Source organism: Phalacrocorax aristotelis, chromosome 13, assembly GCF_949628215.1.
Source record: "Phalacrocorax aristotelis chromosome 13, bGulAri2.1, whole genome shotgun sequence".
Classification (NCBI taxonomy): domain Eukaryota; kingdom Metazoa; phylum Chordata; class Aves; order Suliformes; family Phalacrocoracidae; genus Phalacrocorax; species Phalacrocorax aristotelis.
Genome location: NC_134288.1, coordinates 18,201,286 through 18,226,713, shown reverse-complemented (window position 1 = coordinate 18,226,713; position 25,428 = coordinate 18,201,286). Strand labels below are relative to the sequence as shown.

The following is a 25,428-nucleotide window of genomic DNA, read 5'->3' as shown; positions in this document are numbered from 1 at the left end:
AAACAGCCACAAAATTGGCATTTTAAAATAGCTTCTTATGGGTTAAATAAAATAATCTGAAGAAGGTCACGTATGTAGGAAGAGAAAGGAAAGCTTCAAGTACGCTCTCATTTGAGCACTGGTTCCGTAAACACAGGAAATATTGATCATAGCTAGTGAATTATGTAGTTTATTTCTGGTAAGCATTGGTCAAATCTTGGGAGGCACTGGGGATGCTGCATCCAGTTGCTCACGTTGTCAGCTAAGGTAAAGGGTCACAGAAATCACATTATTATTTGCTTATTTAAGTTACTTTCACTGTATTAAAGATTAGGCTTTAATATAGGCTGTCACAATTTCAGATGTGCAATGTCCTAATCAGTAATTATTATGTACTTTATCAAATGGTTTTAAAGGTGTTTAAATTTACTAGAGAATTTTTGTTTTTCCGAGACGGAAAAAACCCAGGATATTTAACCGCAGGCTATATCCATGTACAAAGCAAATCTTGGATCACAGCCCTGCCCTGAGAACTTTGTAATGCAATTTCTTGCAGTCATGCCTTACTACGTCTGCAGCAGACCTTGTACTTGCTGGTGATTCTTGCCGGCTAGCATGGCTGATAATTGCAGTCCGTGTGCTTTGCTTTACTGGTCTCTGCTTCAGTGCAGCACAGATGCAGTCCTCCCTGTTCATTATTTCTCACCTTGTCCAGCTCTGCTTTCAGGGGCTTTTAAACAGGGTAATTAATCAGTATGTGGGGTTTTAGTGCAGTTACTGTATTGACAGAAACTAGGTAGCGTTAGCCATCGACGCACAGAATTGTGTGCAGAATAATGGACTAGAGCATTTCACTATGAAGGATGAGTTTTATTTTCTAAGTCCCCCAAATCCTTTAAGATGATTATCACTGGTACAGATAGGAATGAGTTCAAGAGATGAGAGCTTCTTTTTCGAAAGCTGGTGTTTCAACAGAACAGTCAGTCAGCTATTTAACCTGGATCTAAACAAATCAATCGTTGCTTACAAAGGTGACAAGTTCTGCTGTATTCAGAACCATGGGGACCAGGAGGGAGCCTGGTGGGTAAAGAGAGAGAGGCACATTCAGACGTGATTAATTTGCCTTCTGTGCTTAGTCTGCCAGCAAAAAAAAGCAGGATGCCAGTCTGGGAGTACAGCTCCCTAAAGCAGTGCTAGCCAAGTGGTGTGACAGGCGACAAGGAGTAAGGTCACAAAAAAATTACATCGTACTTTATGGTAGGCTTCATTTATATCACTCTGGTGGTAAAAAGGGAGCGTCAGAATAGTACCATTAAATTACAGGCATAGATCACATTTGCCAAGGAGAATCAAGCCTCAGACTCCTGGGAGCAGTATGTATCCTGAGCCTGTTCGCTCGCAAGTGTACTAAGGTGGTGATCCGATTTCTGCTCGTCGGTGCTGAGTTTTCTAGTGAAACTGCCCCTGGCCATGGTTAACCTAGGTTATGTTCAAACCAGTGGCCAAGAGGTCACCATTCCTTGACAGTCCTTACAGATTCTGAGACTGAGATACAATGGGAATACTTTTTGTGGAAACAGACTTTTCCTTTGCCATAAAAAACGTGTTTCCTGTGCAGCCTATTTGGAGACAGTGATCTAAAATAAGTAATGCCCAGATTTCTATCACTGGAATTAAAAAAAAAAAAAAAAAAAAAAAGTGGCAGCCATGGAGTAGTTTACTATTCTTCAGCTTTTATTTTGTGATTAGGAGGGAGAAAGATTAATGCCATTTTCATTTGCCAACATTTTTTTAGGGTTGGTTTTTTGTTTGGTTTTTTTTTTTAATAATTTCCCTTTTGGAAGGTTTGACCTTATTTCAATGATTGTGATATCCTTGAAATTATATTTCATTTTTATTTTACAGGAAGAAGAAATGTTTCGTCCAAATATGTTTTTTCTGCTTTTGCTTCCACCTATTATATTTGAATCTGGATATTCATTGCACAAGGTTAGTCCCTGCCAGACACTCATTTTATATGCTGAGGTTTTGTTTGGAACACATTCTGCTTTTAGTTATCTTCATGAAGTTTAGAATAATTGCATTAAATTCCATCATATTAATCATCAGGGAATTGAGAGTGCAAAATTTAAGGCTCTTCAACTCCAAATGCAGGGAGTGTAGCTTGTTTACTGTTAAGTGAATGTTGGCAAGGTGTTAGGTACTGTGCAGAGGTGGTTGCCCTTGGCTGGAGAGGTTTCTTACCTCATCAGAGCTGCACAAGGGCTGATGTGAAGGAGGCAAAGTGGGAAGGAGTAGGATCAGAAGTGGGAAAGGTGGGGTCACTCCATAGCTAAAGAGGAGGAAAATGCGTACAAGGGTTTCACCCTTTGCCTGGGAGCCTGTATGTCCATGGATGTTTCCCACAGTGCTGGTCCTCCCTGCGTGCTGCCTTCCTACCTGAGCTGCACTGCAGGGGAGGGAGTGAGCAGTGGGCGATAGTACTGTCATGAAATCACAGCTAAAGAAGTGGACTAGCAACTGGGGAGTTTACAAGCCTTTTTCATATGCCCTGTCTACAATAGGTGGATTAACTTGCAGTTCTGTAAGGTGGGTAATGTGTAAATTGCTGGTGAATATCCAGCTGCCTGTCTGAAGATTGGTTTGTGTTAGGGTACCAGACTGATGTCCTCTCCTGGCTGTCAGAGGGATTTGCTGTTGTCCTCAGGAGAGCAGGCTCTTCAGGCAGATGGTGTGGATGTATGTCCTGTGTACCTGGTACCAAACTAATGAAGCTTTATTATCAGAAAACCAGCTGTGAATCAGAATCTAATTCAGATGCAAACCCAAAAGTGAGTTTTCCCTTGGATAATTTTCACTAATTTACTTTATTGTTGTGTTCCAGGGTAATTTTTTTCAGAACATTGGTTCCATCACTCTATTTTCTGTATTTGGCACTGCAATATCAGCTTTCATTGTAGGTGGAGGAATTTATTTCCTGGGCCAGGTAAGAACAAGCACTTAAGTTTATCTGGCTTGTGCTTTGAAAGTCCATTTTTCACGAGCAGACAAACACAGAGAAAGTGAATTCCTGGGTCACAAAGTCCAGTTCTCTGCTATCACAGAGGCAATGTTATATAACCCCTTCCATAGACACAGTTTGCTCCATGTTAAAAGCAATTAAGACTTGAGTTGTCTTGCCTTTTTTTTTACTTACACAATCTTCCTATTGGAAGGCTGTTCCAAAACCTGTATTCTGATTGCTAATCTTCTGATTTCCAATATTAAACTTATTTGTTCTTTTGTCAATATTTTTTTTTTGCTTCTCTGCTTTGGTGTTTCCCCATTGATTAGATATAGACATATATAATTATATTTCATATTTCGTTCTGGTAGGCCAAACAATCCATACTTTCCTCTTTGCCTCTCAGATTTCCATTCCTTTGAATGCCTTAGTTACCCTACTCACCTGCGTCTGTTCCAGTTTCGTCTGGTCTTCCCTGATTTTGGGTGGCCAGAACTGTAGCAGTAATCACTGTTGGAGGGCAGTGTTAGGCAGTAACATCACTACTGTGATTCTTTTCATGATAATGAACTTAGGATTTGATGAATAGTTTCATTTTTAAAAGCAGCAGAAAAACACAGTTGATAGTGATTTTTGGTTTTTTATGTTTTACCTGTTCTTTCAGGCTGATGTAATTTATAAACTCAACATGACAGACAGGTAAGCTCTTGGGGAGGTGGTGTAGTATATGAAATGAAGTGTTCTTCAAGATAACTGTATATAACAAATGCACTGTAGTTGGCCAGCGCTTCTGGTTATTGTTTAGATTGCTTAGATTAAACATGGTGTATGAAATTAAATATATCAAACACTTCTAAACTCTATTTGTTACACCCTTATTTCCAAATAATGTTCTGTGCTCAGTGATTTTTTTTAGAGAGGAAAGATACTGGGTTTTTTAAGCAACCTTTAAAGTTAAAATATGTAAACTTTGATTAGTTGGTATTGTTAATATATATCTATATATGATAAGGGCATAACTTCCTTGTCCAAATCTTCTCTTAAAAGACAGAATGAGTTTTTCAGTATCAATAACGTAGGTTTTTCAAGAACTTGGCAAAGGATATAATCAGGTTTTTAGGAGTACACCACCCTACCATCAAATAAAGTTCGTTCCTCGTTTATTTGGGATTTTTGTTTGTTTGTCATATAGCCAATACAGCAGTTTTCTGTTTCAATCCATAAATAAATTGGGTGGCAAGCAAGAAATATAACAAGTAAAACATGCATGAATAGCAAAAATCTCCCTGACTTTGTTCCAGTGTTTGGCTTTACACAGCTGAACAGTCCCATTGCCTCTGTATTGTCCATCTTTGGATTCCAAAGTAATGAAGTTTTAGCAGTTCCCTTTAAATGCTCCTCTCTAGTTCTCCCGAACGGGTAATGCTGTGCATGTGTGGTGCATGGTTTGGGCTGTGTCTGTAAAGTTGTTTGGTTTCCCATTCCTCTGATTTTTTTTCCTTGTTTAGTTGGAGTAAGACACTGAGAGCTAGGAGGTGGGTGTTTCTCCAACATCTCTTCTGGCTGAGGAACAACTTTCCGGTATATCCGTAAATGAAAAACAAAAGCTTCCCCTTTGTCACTTCAAGCTCTTATAAATGGGAAGAGAGTATAACTTCTCACTGTGTAGAAACTGTAGCACATAACGTCTTTGTTACTAGATGTTCGTATAAGTTTAGTAGGTACGTTTTTTTCTTTCATCTAGTTTTCTTTTTTGTTTTGTGTTCTCCCAGTTTTGCATTCGGCTCTTTAATATCTGCAGTTGACCCTGTAGCTACTATTGCCATTTTCAATGCCCTCAATGTGGACCCTGTACTTAACATGTTGGTTTTTGGAGAAAGCATTCTCAATGATGCAGTCTCTATTGTCTTGACCAAGTAAGTGCATTTGAACCACACGTGTGTATGGAAACAGCAACCACATTTTTTTCTGTTAATTAGTTATTCAGATGTATGGTAATTCTTCCATCTTCATTTGGAACAAATCATGTATTTCTGGTGCAAAGCTGAATTTTGTGTGATTTTTCTTTGTTAAAAGCAATCCATAAGAAACTGCACAGACAGTAAATGGATGTCTTATTACCACTACCTCAGTGCCTCATCTCATTGACCCCAGATAATTAATAGCTTTCAAAATCCATATGTTTACCAGCTTTCTTTCCATCTGAGGGTCCTGACAACAGAAAACCAACATGTGTCCTTTCAGGCTTGTGCAAAAGTACTTACCTTGCCAAATATGCAGCTGTGCCCAGTCGCACTTCAGTTGGGGGGGTGGGCGAGATACATCAACATCCATGCAGTAGTTTTCTATTTACGTTGGGGCTATCGCAGGGAAGAAGCACATCCAGTATCCTTATCCTTTGCCCATGATAATTCTTTGGGGCTGAAACTGTAAAAAAAATAAAAATGGCTGTATCTTCATATAATTGCTGAAGTCAATAGATGTGACTATGAAAGTATAGAATGAGTAGATCTACTAAGAAGATAGTGAAATTAGAGTAATTTTTTAATGAAATAAATGCTTTTAATACAGTCGTTCTTTTGTGGAAGACCATCAAGACTAACAGCAGGCAAAAGGAACACTAGTTAGAATCCATGTCATCTTTGCATGGAATTCTATGAAATCCATCCCTGAAATTCAAAGGTATTTCCCCCCTTTCCTCCTAAGAGCCTCTTTGTTTTTCTTCAGTGACCTTCTTGTCTCTCATCCACACCTAAATATTTGATGAGAGATTCATTTTTTCTCTGAGGATCACAATCCATCTCTTCTCTTTTTCATGCCCTGAGTTTTACCACTGCAAAATGTGTTTTCTTTTCCTTCTCAGAGTTTGAAAATTATGTTGTAACACTGGGCGTTGTTATAGCCTATTTACGCCATTCTGGGGATTCTTCAGAAGAGCAATGCTGGATTTCCAGGGTTTTAGCAGAATTAGGTTTCCCTTTGGGGATTAACTAAGACTTGATTTAACATCTTTTGACATTCCTCTTGTTATATGTATCGCAGTAAAAGCCTTTTAAGAGTGGCAGCAACGAAGAAATGGAAGCCTTTTTTGTTGTTGTTCTCAAAAGATGCTTGGTATTTTTGGATCCAGGCTTAGAATTTATAACTGTTTCTTTTTATATTTTTTTTTATTATATCTAGCACAGCAGAAGGTTTGACAAGAGAAAATATGTCGGATGTAAGTGGATGGCAAACCTTTCTACAGGCACTGGGATACTTTCTTAAGATGTTCTTTGGCTCTGCAGCGCTTGGCACGCTTACTGGGCTTATTTCTGCATTAATATCCTTTTTGAATGTTGGTGATACACATGTATAAATGGAACTTCAACATTCTAATAGTCTCTTTCTTTCCCATCTTCTCCGGCATCTCTTATGGGATATTTCTTATTAGACATTATTTTGTTGGCTGAAGATTTTGTCATGCTCATTTTGTTTCTATGTTAGTGTGGATGGGCATGTATTAAAAAGTTGCATAAAATTTTTATTAACATAATTAAGGTCTGAAATGTTGTATAGTAGCTTATATTGCATATATTTGAGGGTTATAAAAATATGGTAATTGCTTTGTAAATTCAAAATATATTAATTCCATTTCAATACTGATCCGTTTTTATAAGCATATGGCTTCTTTTTTACATACATAATACAGTTAATTAAAAAGAAAAAAAAGCTGCTTTTCCCGAGGGCTTTTGCGTCAGACCACCTCATTTCTCCCTATGTATCATATTCAGGCAGCTGAATACAGATACTGTATTATTTGGATTTACACTGAGTTCTGTTTTGCCCCTTCCACTTCCATGAATTCTTGCTAAACAGCCCAGAAGCTTCTCTGCTGAGATGAGGAAGGATGCTGCTTCTGAGTCAGCCACCTTTGTTACTTTTCGCAGCTTGTTTAATGTTAACGCTGGCTTCACCGTAGGTCATCTTTTGTGCTAAGCTTGTACAACAGTTACTCGTGTCATCTGGGACATACTGTGAAGCACTTTGTTTGTAAATAACAACAACAGTGTGTTTGATTAAATACAGGCATATTTCCTCTCTTGGTTCATTACCCTGATTCCATGAACTTTTAAATTATTCCGTACCTCACAACAAAAGAGGGAGACAGATGTTCGACGCTTCTTTCACTGATATCTAAATGACATTAAGACAAAGAAAAGCAGCTTATTTGCCCTATTGCAGTTATTTGTTCCTCAAAGTATTGGGTTTACCCCAAGCATGCAAAATTTCAGTGCAGCGAAGGGCATCTCTTATTAGTTGCCAGCAGATAAATATAGTTGAAGGTTGTTCCTGGTTCATGACCCAAGAGGAATGTGAACTTCCATGTCACAGGCATCTAATCCTCTGGAATTTAACAAAGACAGTAGGTGGAGTATTTTTAAGGCAAGAATGTGATTGAAGGCCTATTCCTCACTGTTAATGTTAGTGCAGATCTGTCACATCCATTTGAAAGGAACAAGAAGTCTGTGACTGAACAGAGGAGATCGCTTGCATGCTTAGTGTGGCAACTGTGATGACGTCTGAAGCAAAATCTACCTGTATTCGGCAGCTGTGCTGCAGAGCCGAGCACGAGATGCCAGGCAGAACTTGTAGCCCCTGGCAAATGTTCACGTTTATGACTACAAATGCAAAGTAAGTTTTAAACATCCTGAGTATCAAAAGGACATTATTTTTGCTGAAACATAAATGAGAGCTGTTTTAATTTGCTGTTTCATAGCTCTCCCCTATTTTGAGAACAGCCTTTACTATTTAATGATTCTCAGTGGATTTTCTGCAGTGGTTTAGAAGCAGAGATTTCAAAGACAGAATGTGCAGGGAAATGGCCCCCCCCAGCTCCAGACAAACAATTTGGCATGTTGTTACCAGTATTGTATAGGTACATCCGTAGCAGGTCTGTTCTGTCTCTAGGTTGGTCCCTTCTGATGGACTTCCACCAGCAGTAGCTTCTATAAGAAACACTCCTCGTAAGAATTTATTAATCCCTCCATACTTGATTCAAAGCCCTACATGTAGACTTTGTTAGCTCTTCAGCAGATAAGTGCATTAAGCATAAGCACGGTTTTGTAATGGAATGACATAGATTTAAATTTTTCTTTGAAAGTATTTTTTTACTTTTTCCATAACTTTTTCATGTGTACGTGCTAAAGCACATTGATTTAAGGAAGACACCCTCCCTAGAGTTTGGGATGATGATTATCTTTGCTTACCTTCCGTATGGACTTGCAGAAGGTATCTCGCTCTCAGGTGAGTACCAAAATGACTATGTGCAAGTTTCTTTGATAAATGTAGGGATTAGGTATTATTTGTGTCTACGAGGGCCCTTGGCTTTTCATGTGTTTTCTTATTTAACCTGTGCTCTTACTTTTAACTTTGACTTACTTAAAAGAAACACCTATCCTCTACTTCATGTTATGAAGGTATAGAAAAGGTAATTGAAGTTTTTATAAGCGTTGGTTAGCCAGCATAAATACTAGTATTCTCTCCACTTATCTCTGCCTAACACAGAATTAAAATTTCAGCTGCACACTGCAGATCTCAGCCATGTCAGCTAACTTAGTGCCCGGCCTACTACCCTGTAGCCGTTCTTCTCCTGTCCTTCAGTGCCATTGGGGAAATCAGCTGAGACCACCGAGTGTTGTACGTATCCCTGAACACTTGGTAGAAGTTTTGCTGAAGGTCACGGGAAGAGGCTTACAGGTGAACTCCGTCATTCTGTAGAACCAAGTACAAAGACAGGGTCCAGTTCTGCTGGATGCCCGATGTCTCTGACGTTTGCTGATGTAAGTAGTTTTTTAAGGTGGTCAGCTTCCTGTCTCATTTCTCAAAGGAAAGCGGGAAGGGATGCAACAGTTAGTATAATTCACATAGCTCGGCAATCTGCTTGGTTCTTTTTTATTCTTGGGTTGTTGGGGTCTTTTTAAGTGCATTAAAAGATACATTTACTCTACAACTTGGACTATGTAAGAACATTACAAGTTTGTGAGGACTAGCAGCAGGACTAGGTGTCTTTGTACATGAGCTGCAGTATGAAATCAGACTCTGAAAACGTACACGTGAGCTAATGTGAACATTCTGGGATGGATCTGTAGCAGTGTGTATCAACACACCTTCACTGATGCCAGTGGAGTTGTATTTTTTTATGTGTGTGAAGATGCGGCCTATAATCATGGCAACTGCACAATCAAGATGTAGAATCCTAATGCAAACACTCCCTTCTGCCCACTTGCATCCAGAACTACTTTGTATGTGTGTGCGGGCCAGCACATACGTAGGGGAATGAAATTACTTGAACCCTGAGCAAGCAGTTTGATGTATTACAGTATTTCTGTTGCTGTAAAAACAAGCTTTGCCTGGTGATAAGATTATTCTGGAGGGTCTCAGCACGTAGCCTTTTTATTTCTAATTTATACTGCTTATTAATATAAAATTATAACAAAATATTGCAGAATTACAGTGCCATTGCATTATATAACAACGCAATGAAAAAAGAATTTACAGCAAGATTCCTAGTTAGTTACTCTCAGGATAATAGAGGTTCTTTGTCATTTTATTTGTAAAGACAACTTCTCTAATTTCCTCAAGTGCCTTCAAGAAATAGAAACTTTGAGTGACCTTAGTCAGGTCACCTCCAGGTTTCATACAAAGGATTCTTTTGACTGTACCCAGCTATTCTAATGCTTCCAGTTGTGTTCATCTGGGCCGCTCCTGGGCACGAAGCTCCAGCCAAATACTTCAAGTCTTTTAAACTTCCCTTGTATTGGGCAAAGCAGGCATACCCCCACATGTCACCCTGTCCGCTCGAGATCTGCATTGCAATTGATTTCTTTGGGGTTATATTATCAATTTTGGTCAGCTATTTCCTCACAAGGAGTACTGTAGTTGTTCTTCAAATGGACTGCTAAATTTTTCCTCAGTCCTAACCATCATCTCAAATTACATCCTCTCCAGGCGTAAATCTATGCAGCAGCCGTGCAAATGCTTAAAATTTCCTTTAAGATACCCAGCTCCCTATGGACAGTGAACAACTGACAGCGTCTGTGAACAGTTAGCGAAATAGGTTGAAATTCAGTTTCTTCCCACAAAGAAGCAAGAGCTGGGAAGCAAGGTAGATGGAAAAAAATCCCTGACACAAATGGAAGATCTGTGAAATACAGTGAAATCTGCGGTAGCTGTTCCGGCCTGTGCTATCAGTCGCTGTACCTCTGTCCAAGCTTTGCACGCCGTTAGGGCAGCTGAACTGTAATGGAAAATTTGGTGGCTTTTCCCATAGTCAACAGCAGAGATTAATCTCTGTGGTATCTTATAGCAGATGGTTCAGTGACCCTTTCTGCTGCAGGCAAGGGGCACTGTGCACAGTAGCATTCCCTGCAGGCCCTCCGTATCAGGCTGTACCTTCCTTTTGGTTGGACTCCATGATCTCAAAGGTCTTTTCCAACCTAAATGATTCTATGATTCCTACAGTGGTAATTTTTGCCCCGAATTCTCAAGTCTCAATGGCTTTTCTGGTTCTCAGATTGCACCCCCAATTTTGTATCACCTGTATGTGCTATTCTTAATTTTTTTTATGGTATTAGATGCAGTGCACTGTACTGGAGTGCGTTCGCACCCATGCCCTGTGGGTCTCATTCTGCTTCTGGTAGAGTGGTTGGGCCTGGCTGATGGGCAGTAGGAAAGAATGACAGTGACACAGTGTCTGGAGAACTGCATCACCCATTCTGTAGCCCCGCTATTCTCATATTGTTTTATTTTTCTTTTGATCTCACCTCTGCCTGTTAGGAGAGTGAAAAGCAGGAAAAACACTCAGGAATTGGCTTTTTGTTTCCCTCACTTTTATGGGAAAACATGCCATAACAGGGATTTATTCTAGCACGCAAGTGACCTATACTGGACCTCCTAGTATTTAATAGAAGTGGAATGAGACCGGTATGAGTAACAATGGTAATATAAACCCCGCTTATTGCTTCATAAGCTTTTGCATTAGTAATGACTATAAACACAAGTATTTGCAGAACATAAGCTATGCTGTTGACTGCCACATTTTCATCTACAGGTATCATGGCAATCCTCTTCTCTGGCATTGTGATGTCTCACTATACGCACCATAACTTGTCCCCGGTTACACAGATTTTAATGCAGCAGACACTGAGAACTGTTGCTTTCATGTGTGGTAGGTGCTACCTACTATTAATATCTAATATTAATAGTTTAAAATTCTCTTTGCCTGAAATGGTGATTCGCATGGGAGCACCAGAGGTGTGAATTTTATTCTGGCCATTTGCATGTCAGTGGCATGTTTTGAAGAGAAGAATTCCTAATAATGGAGGCTGGAAGGCAGTCAAAAGTCACCTTTCCTGCCGTACTGGATAAAACATACAGTAAATCGCGCTCTCATCCTGCAGGCTCCTGCTAAAATTTGCCACAAGACTGATAACCAGAGATCTCTGACTCCTATATTCCTCTGGTCTATTTTTAGTTTCTGGAGTTGGATTTTTAGTGGTATTTTTAAAAATGGTTTTGGATACGAAAAGCTACTTGCAAAAACAATACTTCTCACAAATTGGGAAGATTTTGGAAGTAGTGATACAAGCAGCTCAGAGTCCCATAGCCTTTCTATTTCCTTTTACAAGCCAAATTTTCAAAGAACTTACATGTTTTCTGTATTACAAATATATCCCTGGGTTTTTCTGGGACGGCATGAATGTGTTCTGTGTTGTTCGCATGAAGATGTATTTGGAACGTGCTGCCAACTAAACTTAACCACTGAGCGCCAGTAGTTCATCAGGGTTTGGGCTTAATCTATCACAAATGCTAAAAAAGCACGTGTTCATTCAAGTCACTGTACAAGAGTTATTTAAGATACCGTGCAATTTCATACACGTTTGCAGCAGGTTTTGAACGTGCAAACGTCAGTAGCCAGTACCCAAAACGTGACCAAACAATGTCTTACGCTGCCGTAACTCAGCTATTGCTACTGTCTGCCCAAAACCTTCCTGGTTTTAACTGCCTTCATGATAAGGAACCTACCTTGCTAGGACAGCAGTGAGCTGATGAAGCATCTTGACTCTGCGATTGTCTGAAGGTAACGGGCTGGTGCTGTGGAAATGAAACGTTTGGATTAGTGTAGTCATTGTACAGTGGTGGTACTATTTCAGATTTGCAAACAGCACTTCTAGGGGTTATTAGAATATAGAAGGGTTGTTAGATCACACAGTGCAGTATTTTATTACAAAGTAATGAACTGCTCCCGTTTATCAGAATTTAATGATTTGAATTCATTATAATAGTGTCCAACCTGCAATATATGAGATTGTGCCTGACATTTTGGTTTTATATAGAATCTGATTCAAAGCTGTGGAAGTTGTTAGTAGCCGCTCCTGTAGCTTGTCCTATATTCCTGAAGTAAAAAATGCCTCAGTCTTTAGAACAAGGTTTCGCTGGCTTTGTTCGTGCTCATTAGTAATTTACAGCTGAAAAAATCCTTCGCGCACAGACTACGGTGCTGTCCTGCGGCAGCAGCAGCGGAGGAATCTGGCCTTTTGCGTAACGGCACTTGTGCGTTCAGAAGTCAGGAAATATTATTTTATGTACTGTAGGTAGTAGCTTATAATAGGAGTAGAAAAGGTTTTATAGAACTGTTTATTTAAGGTATGATTTCTCTTTTTCAGAAACCTGTGTTTTTGCATTTCTTGGCCTGTCAATTTTTAGTTTTCCTCACAAGTTTGAAATGTCCTTTGTCATCTGGTGCATAGTAGGTATTTGCTTTCTTCCGTACTTGTTTAGATGCATTTTTGGTATTGGGGAGGGGGGAAACACCTTAACAGGTAAAATATCTTAGAATAGTTGTTATGTTTCCTAGGTTTTTATGAAAATATTTTTATATATTGCACAAAGTTAACTCTCACTAGTAGCATGAAATCATTCCCGTTCTCGGCACTTTGGTGTACAAATCAGTCGCCTTTAAGGAATTCCTGTTTGCTGTTTTTTGAAGCCCTTCTCTATAAGAGTATTAAAAACAAGGAGAAGAACCTTGCTTGTTTTGGCCCTATTAGATTTATTAAAATAAATCTTAAAAGATGTTGAGATTATTATACATGCCACTTTATTCCAAAAGATATTTTACCAGAAAACAGTCTTGAGTTCTTACGTATCTTTAGCTTCACATGAATGATCTGTGAGAACTGACAGTTTGTAGGCACTACGGAGCAAACTAGCCTCAAATGCTGCTCCATTTCATCTCTCCAGGACTACAGCTTTTGAGTCTTTCGGTCTTTCTCATTTATCCTCGCAGTTTGTTTACGTAAACCGATTTAGTCCATGCATCACCTCTTCACTCTGAGCTCACCCTCTTCGGAGGAAATCCTTACTCAAACCTTCTCCAGTGGGTATTCATTCTTTGACTCCATTCTTAAGTCTTTTTCTTTCATTCTGTATTTCAGTGTAGCTTTATGTAGTGGTACTTTGAATTAGGTTTCGAATGGGGGTTACCTATGTCCATTGCTATTATAATTGTTTACTATAAATGTGAGATAGACATGTTCTCTTTTGCAGAGTCAAAAGAGGGGAAAGTGACTCCATTTCCAGTTGCGTATAGCAACGTATACGAGCACATTTTAGTCCGTGGCTCAAGGCAAGAACTGTTATCTACAGTTTACAGATAGTGATATCGGTGTTGGGAACTGCTCGCACTGCGTTGCATCCCACCTCCTTATCTAATATGTGTCTAAGGTGGGGCACTTCCTTCCTTGTAGCATTGCCCTCACAGGTGTAATGCAAATTGCGCAATTTTGGGGTGATTCAGAAAGGAAAACAGCACAGCCCTTCAGGGATCCTGCCGACTGATTCTAGGATATTTACCTTATCAAGGCCTGTTTGTGGTGGAGCTTAAAAGCAACGCCACTGTGAAAAACCTTTGTTTTTCTGAGTTAAAGTTTTCACTGTATTTGTTAATTGTCTGCCATTAAATCAATTGTTTGTTTGGTTTTTTTCCCCCCCCTCTCATCTCAAAACGTTGCTTCATTGTGTGGTATATTTTATAACCATACCCAGTGAAGTGTTGAGGAACCAGACTACATGCTGTTTGTTCGGCTTCTGGACTTTTTCTCTGAGGAACTGGTCCATGGGGAGACAACAGAAATATGTTATTGCCTCTTAGCTGCTGCGCCAAGGGAATGATTAAAGGAGCTGAACTGAGGAGAATTTTACCCAAAGTAATTCTTGGTCTCCCTGGAATGCCTCTTGGGTTTCATTTATTTATTTTAAGTAAAGTAGTGTCTGGTCCCTGTCAGTGACAAGTCTGGTTTAGTTTCAGTTAAGCAGACCAAATGTTTGAAAAGTTAAATTCCACACTGACCTATGCTGGGAGATTTCTTTGTTTAGCAGCACACCTACTTGCAAGGCATGCGAGTGAAAAGCGAGTATTTCCCTTACCCTGTACAAGCCAGGTGCAGCTGGGCCTGCACAAATGTAACATGTCAGATGGTCATTTGCTTTTATTTCTGTTTTTCAGGTCCTTGTTCTGTTTGGTAGAGCAGTGAATATTTTCCCACTTTCCTACCTACTCAACTTTTTCCGTGATCATAAAATCACCCCCAAAATGATGTTTATCATGTGGTTTAGTGGTAAGTTAAAGCTCAAAGTATGGAGAACTGGGCAAAGTGTTTCATCTTTTTCATTGTGTGGGCTACTCGGCAAAGAATGAGTCTTCCATCTGTGGAGCAAAACTCCAAGTCAACATTTGCGCTGTTCTCAAACCCAAGTGCAATAGATAGGGTCCTTTCCCCTTCGCTCCTGAGGAGCATGCAGCGGTGATGCCCACGCAAGCTACTTTTCGTTCTAGGTCTAGCAACTCCACAGTTTTGAACAGCAGCGGCTGGGGAGCTCAGATTTGTTCTAGGGTGGCAGCCAAAGGGTAGATAAAGACACGGTACAGGGTTGTGAAAATCTTTTAAAGATGGAGAATTTCTCTTGAGTTATCAGGGTGCTGAGGACCAACGTGGCTGTTGATTCATTCTTCATTGATTTACTGTTCTCTCTGATAAGGTTTACGAGGAGCAATTCCTTATGCCCTCAGCCTCCATTTGGGCTTGGAACCAATCGAGAAGCGGCAGCTCATTGGGACAACAACAATCATCATAGTACTGTTCACAATCTTGCTGCTGGGAGGAGGAACCATGCCCCTCATCAGACTGATTGACATTGAGGACTCCAAAGCACGCAAGAGGAATAAGAAGGACATTAATCTTAGCAAGACAGAGAAGATGGTTTGTTTGGGGTTTTTATTCAGAGGATCACAGATTTCTTTCTTTTTAATTCTTACATTTTCCAAGACTAGTACCTTATTTTTTACTAAAAAATAAAACAAAAGCAATGGAAAAAGCCAAGGTGGTAGGAATAGTCCAAGCAATATAACTTTAAAATATCCCAGAGACAGAGCTTGGTTAGTGTTTACACAAGCTAACTGTTTGGACAGAGGGAGGAGATATAGTCTCTGAACTCAGTCTAATTATAAATTGATCCATGCAAATTAAAGTAACCCCTGCAAAAGCATAGAGCAGATGATACAGGACTGAGTCATGTACAGAGGGAAAGTAGCTAGTACCGTGTGAGTCATAAATTAATCATAAAAGGCAGATGGGAATTATTTTGAAAAAGTCAAATCAAAGGCCGTGAGAAGGTGGTAACAACAGCACCCCTCTGACTGGGTTTTATTTTAGAGATTTCTGGCTAAGCACGAGTACTGAAGAAAACTAACAGCCAGTCTGAAACCTCATGTGCAAAAGGCAGGAGTACATAAAGCATCCTAGAGGATTTGCCCGTTTTTACCAAACAATACACGCCGGGTACTGTTCTGTAGGATCTGAAGAGCAGATCTTGGCGTGGCGTTTCAGAAAGCTTGCGGTCTTCAGAATTATCTTGCTCTGTCCATGCAGGGAGGCATGTATAGGAAGAGCGCAGGGATAGGGCGTGTTCTGATACAGCACTTGTTTTCAGTGAGACAATGACGTTAGTGTTGCTTGCTGGATAAAATCATTGTCCAGCTCACAAGAGAAACTGTGCACACTAGAAATCTGTTCTCAGCAATAGTAGCAATACAAAATACAGAACATTTGAGGTCTTTTACCTTTCAGCTTGAAAAGGGAAGCTAAGTGGCTCTGCGAATCAACAGCAGGACAGATTCATGCAGCCATAAGCCCTGGTAGGCTGGGATGATAATTTCCGCATTGTTCCAGCATGGGAATTGGTTGTGAGAAGGGAGTGCTCAGATCAGGGGGCTGAAGCAAGCTGGAGGGATGACTGACGCATTTCTCAGGTTATGCCAATATCTGTGATCTTTCTAGGGAAATACGATAGAATCGGAACACTTATCAGAGCTCACAGAGGAGGAATATGAAGCCCAGTACATAAAACGCCAGGACCTCAAAGGGTTTATGTGGTTTGATGCCAAGTACCTGAATCCTTTCTTCACCAGAAGACTCACACAAGAAGTAAGTCTTGTTTTCCTGAAGAAAAGAAACTGTGGCAGAGTTGGCTGTCATTTCACCCTGAACCATTCAAGGCTCACAGTGTAGCCGTGCAACTCCTGCGTTAGGAACAGTGAGCTGTCTAATGTATTACTTCTGCATATGCAGAGCAGCCGTAATGAAAAGCTGCACTGTAAAATTGCAGGCTGGATTAAATGAGCATCTCTCAGGGCTACCACAATTCAGCTTGAAAAGGCATATGGATTTCTTGAACTTGCCTATAATCTTGCAGAGTACTGTCAAGAGTATCGGGAGTTGCTAGTTACTACTGTTGCTAGATAAAGCTGCTGCCAGGCTGATGCGGGGTTTTTAAAGTCCTATCACAAAAAAGGTGCTGCCTTTTACTGTACACGGCCCTGTGAATTCTGGAGTTGTGATTTTTCTGTGAGGCGCCGTTTTTGTCTTGGAAATATGCACCAGAATTACAGCCTTCACTTACAAGGCTTCTTCAGTGAGAGACCATGACTTTGAAGCTGTAAACTACTGTCTGTAGACTGACACCTGACTGCGTGGCTCTGAGAGGTGTGAATACTGTGCCATTTTCACTCCATGCCTCAGAAACCTGAAACTCCTTGGCTGTATAATTCACCGTTTTTCCAATTTGCCATAGAATTAAGTATTTTTGTTGTGGAGTTGATAATTTTATGTAAAGTGGGCACATTCCATCTTCCTAGCCTGCAAAAACATGCTGTTTTTCCTTGTTTTGTATCTTTCTTTTCAAAAGAACGTTTTCATCACTTTCCCACAAAAGTTAAAACATTTTTTGCAAAACCAAAAAGTAGTCAAGAAACCAGAGTAAGCATCTGATTCGTAGTTGGTAGCCAAAAGCACAGGCTGCCATCCAGAATGCAACCAAAGGCTAGAAAAATAAGTATGTGAATTGCCAAAGCAGGCCACAAGCTTCCCCCTGTCCCTGGGAACACGTAGAGAGGGGTGAGATTCAAAGCCAGGCCATCCAGACAGCGTTCGGGTTGTTGAAACACGCAGAGCAGGACTGTCTAGAAAGCACAGGTTAAAATACCTGTCATCAAAAATATTGTCCCTGGAAATAATTACTGATTGAACACTTGATGAATATTTTCTCATAGGGGTTAGAATGGCTTTGCATGCTTATAGCCCAGGAGTGGATTATTTCCTAAGGAATAAGTTAAACTAGTTTTTGTCTCTTGCTCTAACACACAAGTAGCGTCGTAGCTAAGACTTTCCTGATTTGCTTTTGCCTTAGGACTTGCATCACGGGCGCATACAGATGAAAACTCTCACAAACAAATGGTATGAAGAGGTACGACAAGGACCCTCAGGATCTGAGGATGATGAGCAAGAGCTGCTATAGCAGACCAGGGTAGGACTGCAACAAGTTCATCGTTAGAGCATTAGAAAGAGGATTTAAGTATCAAGAGTCTGACTGCACAAAGCTGGAAAACTAAGGGTGAACCTTCTGATTTCAGGCACGTCTTGTGCTACATGTTTAGGTATAAAACAGCAGATCTGCTGTGCTTGATACTACTAGTCAGCGATGGAGACCCATAAGTGTCAGACACTGGACTGAATGAAGAGCCTTTCGTTCAGATTTTACAGCACAGCAGATTCCCTGCAGCCTATCGAGGTGCAGAAACGTGCCATGAAATGATGACATTGTTTAATGGGAGGGTCTTCTTCCTGTTATGAAATCCGCTGTAAACATTTGCTGAGGTACAGAGCCATGGTATGACTCTGCAAAACAGAATGAATTGCACTTTACTTTTTATAGATAGATATATATTCATTCAGTCACAGCATGGAGAGTCTTCACAGTTTATACTGTGAACTTGTTCCAGCACTAGTAAGGGAATCTGACTGGAATAAATCTATAATTTAAAGGATTTGTACCTTATGAATCCGGAGAAGATGCATAACCTCGACAAAAAGCAGATGTTGCACGTACAAGGAAGCACCTCTGAAAACTGGTGGTTTTGTAATTTAAAAATTATTGATTTCTATTTTATGGGATTTTTTTTTTTTTAATACTGATGTACCAAATCCACAGTACCAATTATAGCATGGTTTGGGGGAGTGGGGGATTATATGACACAGGACTGCATTTGAAAGTCTGGTTTCAATGTGGTTTCTTTCCTTTGGCTAAAGCCAGCTGCAGTTGGGTTTCTGTAATTGGCCGTTGCTCTTTGCTGGCACTTTGGCTTCAAATCTTAGAAAAAAGCAGCTTTTGTTTTGCCTAATTCTTGAAGCATCCCTAACACTCCAGAATTCACTAGTGGAATTGTTAAGCTCTAGTGGGGGAAAAAAGCATTTTCCATATAATTCCCTTGCTGAACTAAACGTGTACAGGAGGAAGAACAGTCCACAAGATCTAATCCAGGTACAGAAGGCTTAGTATTGCACATTGCTGAAGCAGCCTCAGCTGGGAAGTGCCAAACAGCTTTCATTAAGCTGCCTCTTCTGTTAACGTGATTTTCTCTTCTGCTTCCACTGTCTCAATGTCAGCAGCATCACTTCGCTGTCTCTACACGGCCTGTCCCCTTTGCTCGGACAGACCCGTGGCGGTTGCTGCACGTTTGCCGTGGCTACGCACGCAGCAGTTTGCCCTCGCTGCCGACCAAGTCCCTCGTTACTCATTTGCGTGTTCGCTGTTGAAACGTGAGCTGTAGTTGTGCTTGTGACTGACGTGCGCGTGTTTGTTTCTGAAAGTGCAGGGCTTATATTTTTGGTCTGGTTTTGCTACTAAGGTTTTTAATTGACCACTTACCTGCTGGAGGAATAAAAGGTCAAGAATGTATTTAGGATCCTAAACCTGTGTTGTTTGAGCAGTTTTTCCAAAATAGCACATCTTGATACAGGAGTCCCTCCTCCCTTTTTTCCCCCCTCCCTGTTAGTTCAAAAAGCTTCTCTCTGCTGCTCCCAGAGCTGAAACACGCGCTGGTGGGACTCTGACCAGGGCACGAGCTCAGCTTCTGGTGGTGACCAGAAAGCAGCCGGTGCTTGCTTTATCCCTAGGAGAGGATCTGTGTGAACAGTCAGGCTTTTTCTTCACCCTTCTAGACAACAGTAGACTTAATTCCATTTTAGTTACAGATCCATCTTACTTTCTCAACTTGAACATTTGAAGCGCAGGAGCTGGCTGGTGGGTCTCTGGGAGCTGCTTTTGTCACTGGAAGGGGTACATCGATCTCGATGTTATTACACTGGGCTTAGTGTTATGCCACGGCCCTGCCGAAATACGAAATAGCCTCTAATTTCTATCGTTATTCCAGTTAAACACGTCCCCTCTTGAACAGCGGTTTGTACCAATAGCTCGGCCCTGTGGCAACTTCCACCGAGGTAAATTGGTCGTTTCCTGCCCTCTGCTGGCAATGGGCGATAGCGCTCCGGCCCCTAATGGGAGCCGGTGCGGGGAATCGTGCCACGCATTAAATTGAAGCCATTAACTGATACCTCTAGAACTAATGAAATCACTTTGAAGCAATTAAATGGAAGAAAATTTGGATGGTTTGATTTAAAATCAACCATTCTAAAGCTTAAGAAAATAGTACGTTTGTCAAAACTTGGAATTAAGACAGCTTTGTTCTCTCAGAATACACACTGACTTCCTTATTTTAGAACCAGCAGAAGTTTTTACCATTATGACAGTGACCAATTCCCACATTCGTTTATCGATACATTGACTTTTCTGTGACAGTCATTTCACAGTTTGGATTTCTTCACTTAAAGTAATATGCTTAGAAAAGAAAGTAGCTGTCTCCTTATCGACCTGCCTTGCAGTTACCTTGGGTCATTTCCTACTTCATCAGTCCAATATTAAGCTCCTTGTTCCACAAGTACTAGCAGCCCTATCCTAAATTGGTGACATCTGCTAATGGGTGCAAGTGTACAGATGATTTTTTTTTCCTGCTCTCTTAAATACAGAGCCACCGGGAAGCACAACACAGATGTTACCGGGGCCCCGAAGCTCTGCCAGGCTGCAGACGCAGTGGCTGTTTCTCTCGGCAGCTAAGGAGCCACGCAGAGGCGAGGCAGGGGGAACCCAGAGCACACCTTTTGGGAGCTCAGAGCCTCCCAGAAGCTGTTTTTCCCTCTTCCAGGCTGTCCCGCAGCCCTGCGTTAGCCTGCGACAAGGTGCCTTGGCTGCTGATGGCAAAACCCATCATCCACAGCAGGGAGCAGCAGCAGCGCCCAGAACCTCACGCTGCCAGGCAGGGCCGAGCCCAGCCCCAGTCACCCGGTGCGGTGCAGCCACATGCACGGTGTCGGCCCAGGGGCGAGGGCGAGGCGGTCCCCAGACTCCCCAGCCGCCCCTGGGGTGCTGGCACAGAGCGGGCAGTTTCCCAGGCTCAGCAGCCCTGTCGCGTCCTTCGCCAGGCAGCGCTGCCCACACAAAACAAGAAAGAGGCGTTTTCAGCAGTGGTCTCCTCCTCAGTGCAGGGCCGGGCAAGGTCCCCAGGGAACGGCTGTGGCACGGCCAGCCCGCGGCAGGGGCTGCAGGGAGCAGACCCCCTTTCCTTTGCAGGAGACTGTGCCAGGAGGGGGCCATCCCTGCACCGGGAGGAGACGGCCGGCCAGCCACCTCGCCCAGCAGACGCCTGCTGGCACCGCGCAAGAGGAGGCAGGACACCCAGCGGAGCCTCCTCCCCTGGGCGACGGGGGCTTTTACCAGGTTTCACTCCACTGCTCCAGAGTCACCACTGCCAGCTCACGTTCCTGCTCCGTGCCTCAGTTTCCCCACTAGCCAAAACCCCCCTTGCAAAGCCCCCTCGGAGCAGCTTGACTCTCGGGGCTACTAAAACCACGGTCCGAGAGCAACCCCTGTGCCAGCCAGGGAGGGGTCGCCCCTGCCTGCCGAGCTCCCTCGAGTCCCCCATCGGGACGGAGGCACCGAATACGGTGGTGCCACCAGGCTCGGGACAGCACCCCACCACCCCCTCCGAGGGCAGGGCTGCCTCAGGGTGACCACCGCTGCCCAGCCAGGGACGGCTCCCACGTCTCGCCCATAAGACAGGACGGAGCGCGTGATGGGGCTCCAGCGCCCGCGGACACACCATCACCGCTCCTGTCCCCCGCGGCATGACACGTCCGCGGGCACCGAGGCAGCCGTGGGGCAGTCACGGGTAAGCGGTCGTTACCCCAGAGCCTGCTTTATGCACAACCTGCATTACCGTCGAGCCCCGTCGTTACCCCGGGTGCCCAGGAGCCAGACCCCAGCCCCAGCCTGCTCATGACTCACCAGCCACCTGCGAGCAAACACCTCCAGCTTTCCCTGCCTTGGTTTCATCACAACGAAGATGTTATTTTTAACTCAACCACACCAAGAGACATTCATTTAAACATTAAAAGCACCTACGGGCTGTTTCTACAGCCTAATGTAAAAGCTGCCATAAATAGACTGAAAGCAATAGTCATTGTCTGCCATTCAGGAGCTTAACCTTTGAAAAGAAAGACCAGGGCTCTGAGCTTTGCTTGTTAAAACACCCTTCGCCTTTTCCCAGCGACCGCGCAGCCTGAAGGCGAGGTGACCCACCCCAGAGAGGAGTCGTCCACCCGCGGGGCTGCGTTTAAAGGTCAGCGGCACAGACCGCGGCTGAGGGCTGCCCGACCTTCAAGAGGAACAGGTCCACGGGAGGTGACGCAGCCAGAGCACAGACGCCAGCGGGGAACGTGCAGCGTCGCCGTTGTGCAACCACCGACTGCAGTATGAAGGGTCTGGATGCGAGGGGTCGCCGGCCATTACTTGCCAGCGCAGGCTGAGGGTAGCTCCGATATGAGCTGATGGGATCGTCATCAACGATTCCCACTTTAAATGTGAACAGGAGTTGGATGAGCTTGTGCGGGACCTGCCGGAGCGTGGAGCTGCTGGGGAGGCTGGTCCTGCCAGCGGGGAGGCCGGCAGCAGCCGAGAGCCACCACCTGGAGGGTTTTACACATTCCATTAACCACCACAGCCAGAAGAAATGAAATCACTCTGAAGCAATTAAGCTGGAGGAATGGTTTTTTTGGGGAGTGGTGGTGTGTTTTAAAATGCAACTGCACTAAGGCTTCAGAAGATGCCCACTACACTTCTCACAACTTGGAGTTCACCTCATTTTCCCCTCAAACTACATTAACCTCCACAGTTTGGAACCACTGGAAGAAATTTCTACCTTTATGTCAGTGATTGATTACCACATTCATTTATAGTTTTGCTGACTTTCCTTGGCAATTACCTTACTCCCTGTTTTTCCTTTCCTGGGACACACGGCTTCCCTGCCGCCTCGGACGTGCTGCTGCGCCCTCAGACCCCTGAGCAATCCCATTTTGGTGGAACACAGCTCGCAGCAGACCTGGGGATGTTTGGGCCGATGCGCCCTGGCAGCGGGGCGCCCTCAGGGGTTCTGAGCTTTTCTGTCCATGGCAAACCGAAAACCAAGCAGAAAGGTAGAGCATGTCCCTGCAGTCCCAGAGCGGCTCCGAGGGGCGCGCAGCAGGCACCAGACCCCTCGACTGAGGTGAAGCTGTCCTTGCAGAGCCAGTTCACAGAACCAGCGCTAGCAGAAGTCAAACTCAAAGGGCAGATTTTTCTATAGGTTCATGTTTGCACACAACCAAGCTGCTGCTACACTTAGCTGAGCCCGCTGCCCAGACAGGAGCAAAGTGGCAGAAGAATGACATTTGTTCTCAGCTTCATTTATCTAAAAAGCACGTTTTACTGGCCGTGACTGCTGCGAAACGCAGCCCTAGAGGCTGCTCCTGGGGTCTGGAGGGCCTGAGCACACAGGAAGGGACGGCCTCTGGGTGAAGCCGTTTGATGAATCAGGGCAGAGGCTCGAATCGCGCACGCGCTTTGCCGGTGCTCCCGCAGGGCCAGTGCGGGATGCTGCATTGCACCACCGTCCAGCCCCACGCAGGGGCGAGGTCGGTGGGACACGACACTGATTTGAGGCGCGTGCCTGCATCCCCAGGACGAGCGGGAAGGCTGAGCAGACACACACGGGCTGCTTTAGTTCACCCTTAAGTTCTCTTTCAAACCTAAGCCCCTGCCAGGCTGGAGCTCTCCCAAGCAGGGCAGGAGGGCATCACTTGCCTGCTAACCTTGCAAGGTAAGGCAGCAAAAGAGGTGGTGCCCTGGAGGTGCTGCTGCTTTGCAGGTTATTAACAGAGTCACAGCGAGCAAACTCTGTATCCCAGAGCCCTGCGGTACCGTCGGTGGGGGAACATGGAAATCCCAGGGGTTACTGCCCTATAAGGTTAGTACCAAAGTGATTTTATGACACTGATAGATGTGAAATAATGGGAGATTCAGGCAGAAAACAATCCCAGAATGAGCCAGCTGCTCTCTGAAACTGCCTTGCGGTTGTAACTGCCTCTGCCAGCTTGCTTTTGGGAAGGAACCTCTCTCCTTGAGAAAGATTTCTTGCTGTAGGTTCTCTGGCTCACTCTGCACTTTTGGTAACCATATACTGCTTATGTATAGATCCATGGAGCACACATGCCTGCACTTGCCTCAGCGTTTTCAACCTCAAGAGTCTGACTGAACCTGGGACACAATGGCTATTTGAAAATAAAGCCATCGCTGCGAACGGGCACAAGTGCTCGCACTCAGCTAGCGCTGGGTGGGAACGCAGTGACCGTAACGTGCCCGCCCAGGCACCAAACCCAAACCAAGGCAGCCTTGGCTGTTCCCCGCACCAGCACCAGGCTCCCACTGAGAAGCAACGCAGCACTTCAGCCCCCAAACCCCCTTCCCACCTGGCTCAGACCCAGGGACCAGCCTGCAGAGCACCAAGGCTAAAGAAATAAGTTCTAACAATGGGTACCCACCTCCCAGACCCTGCCCGACCACAGCAGCTGGTGCAGACCCTACCTTGGCCCCAAGAGGCAAAGTCGCCGTCCTCCTCGCAGCCCCAGGCTCATCCCAGCAGCAGCCACCACAGGACCTACCCTTGCAGGGAGTGGGGGGCTCTCGTCCTCAGGTAATTGGTGGCAGCTGATGGCACCATTCCCAGCTGGGGCCACTGATGAGACCAGCACCAGCCATGCCGTGCCCCAGGGCACGGGTCCAGCCTGGCAGGTGGGAGCCCCTGGGTCATGGCAGCCCCAGGTTGTGCCGGGGGGGGACCCTGGACCTGCTGTTTGGCCTGGGCACAGTGCATGGAGTTAATGAAATTGATTTGGATTTTGCTAAGTGGCTGCAGTGCCGCTGCCTGGACTCCCCGGCAGCAGGAGTCCCATCTGAATGTGGATTAAAGTACACACAGTTTTAGGTGCTCTCAATATGATGCATTCTCATACCGAACTAAGATGAAGATGCTGATCTGGGGGGTTTCCTGGAGCAATAAAGGACCTGGTGTATTTACAGGCTTTTTTTTCCCTACCTCCTTCAGGTGATTTCTGGACCGCAGTATTTTTTAGCCAGCAGGGGACAAAGCAGCCGGCCATCGGGGCTGATAAGCCAAGCAGGGACCCACCTGCACCAGCCCGAAGCGCCAGCCCGGCCGGTGTCACGTCCTGGGCCCCCCACCTGTCCCAGGGTGGCCATGCCCTGGAGGTCCCCAAGAGACGGCAGCAGCCCTTTGCGCTGATGTCCTCCAGTGGGGAATCAGCCCCCGGCCGCCTCTCTGGAGGCTCCTCTCCCGCCAGGGCCAGCGATGGGCAGCAGGCGCAGCCGGGCCTTGGCCGAGGCGGCAGCTCAAGAGCTGCTTCACCTGGGCAGGGGGAAGGCTCGGCTGCTGAGGAAGGAGAGCTTTGCTTGCCCCACGTCCCTGCGCCCCGGCCGATGGGCCGTACCCTGTCTCTGCAGTTGCTCACCCCCAGGACCAAAACCTGCTCACGCTCTCGCCCCGGCCGCGCACAGCGACGCTATTTTCATTTATCCCGGATTGTGGCTGCTAACACAAAATTGAACCAAGCCGAACGCCAGTT

At 44.2% G+C, this 25,428-nt stretch overlaps 1 protein-coding gene across 3 annotated transcripts in view; it reads left to right on the top strand.

Moving 5' to 3' along the window:
• Positions 1-19,329, top strand: part of SLC9A8 (solute carrier family 9 member A8) — a 31,503-nt gene extending 12,174 nt beyond the window's left edge. For 2 of the 3 annotated variants that reach the window (XM_075108587.1, XM_075108585.1), the window contains exons 5-16: positions 1,885-1,968; positions 2,864-2,965; positions 3,648-3,682; positions 4,756-4,899; positions 6,164-6,302; positions 8,161-8,266; positions 11,073-11,189; positions 12,688-12,770; positions 14,529-14,640; positions 15,062-15,282; positions 16,360-16,506; positions 17,768-19,329. In XM_075108587.1, coding sequence (XP_074964688.1) covers positions 1,885-1,968; positions 2,864-2,965; positions 3,648-3,682; positions 4,756-4,899; positions 6,164-6,302; positions 8,161-8,266; positions 11,073-11,189; positions 12,688-12,770; positions 14,529-14,640; positions 15,062-15,282; positions 16,360-16,506; positions 17,768-17,875 — 1,398 coding nt within the window. In that variant the 3' untranslated portion in view covers positions 17,876-19,329. The remainder of the gene's footprint in view (positions 1-1,884; positions 1,969-2,863; positions 2,966-3,647; positions 3,683-4,755; positions 4,900-6,163; positions 6,303-8,160; positions 8,267-11,072; positions 11,190-12,687; positions 12,771-14,528; positions 14,641-15,061; positions 15,283-16,359; positions 16,507-17,767) is intronic. The other variant, XM_075108586.1, reaches the window with a different exon arrangement.
• Positions 19,330-25,428: the final 6,099 nt, after the last annotated feature.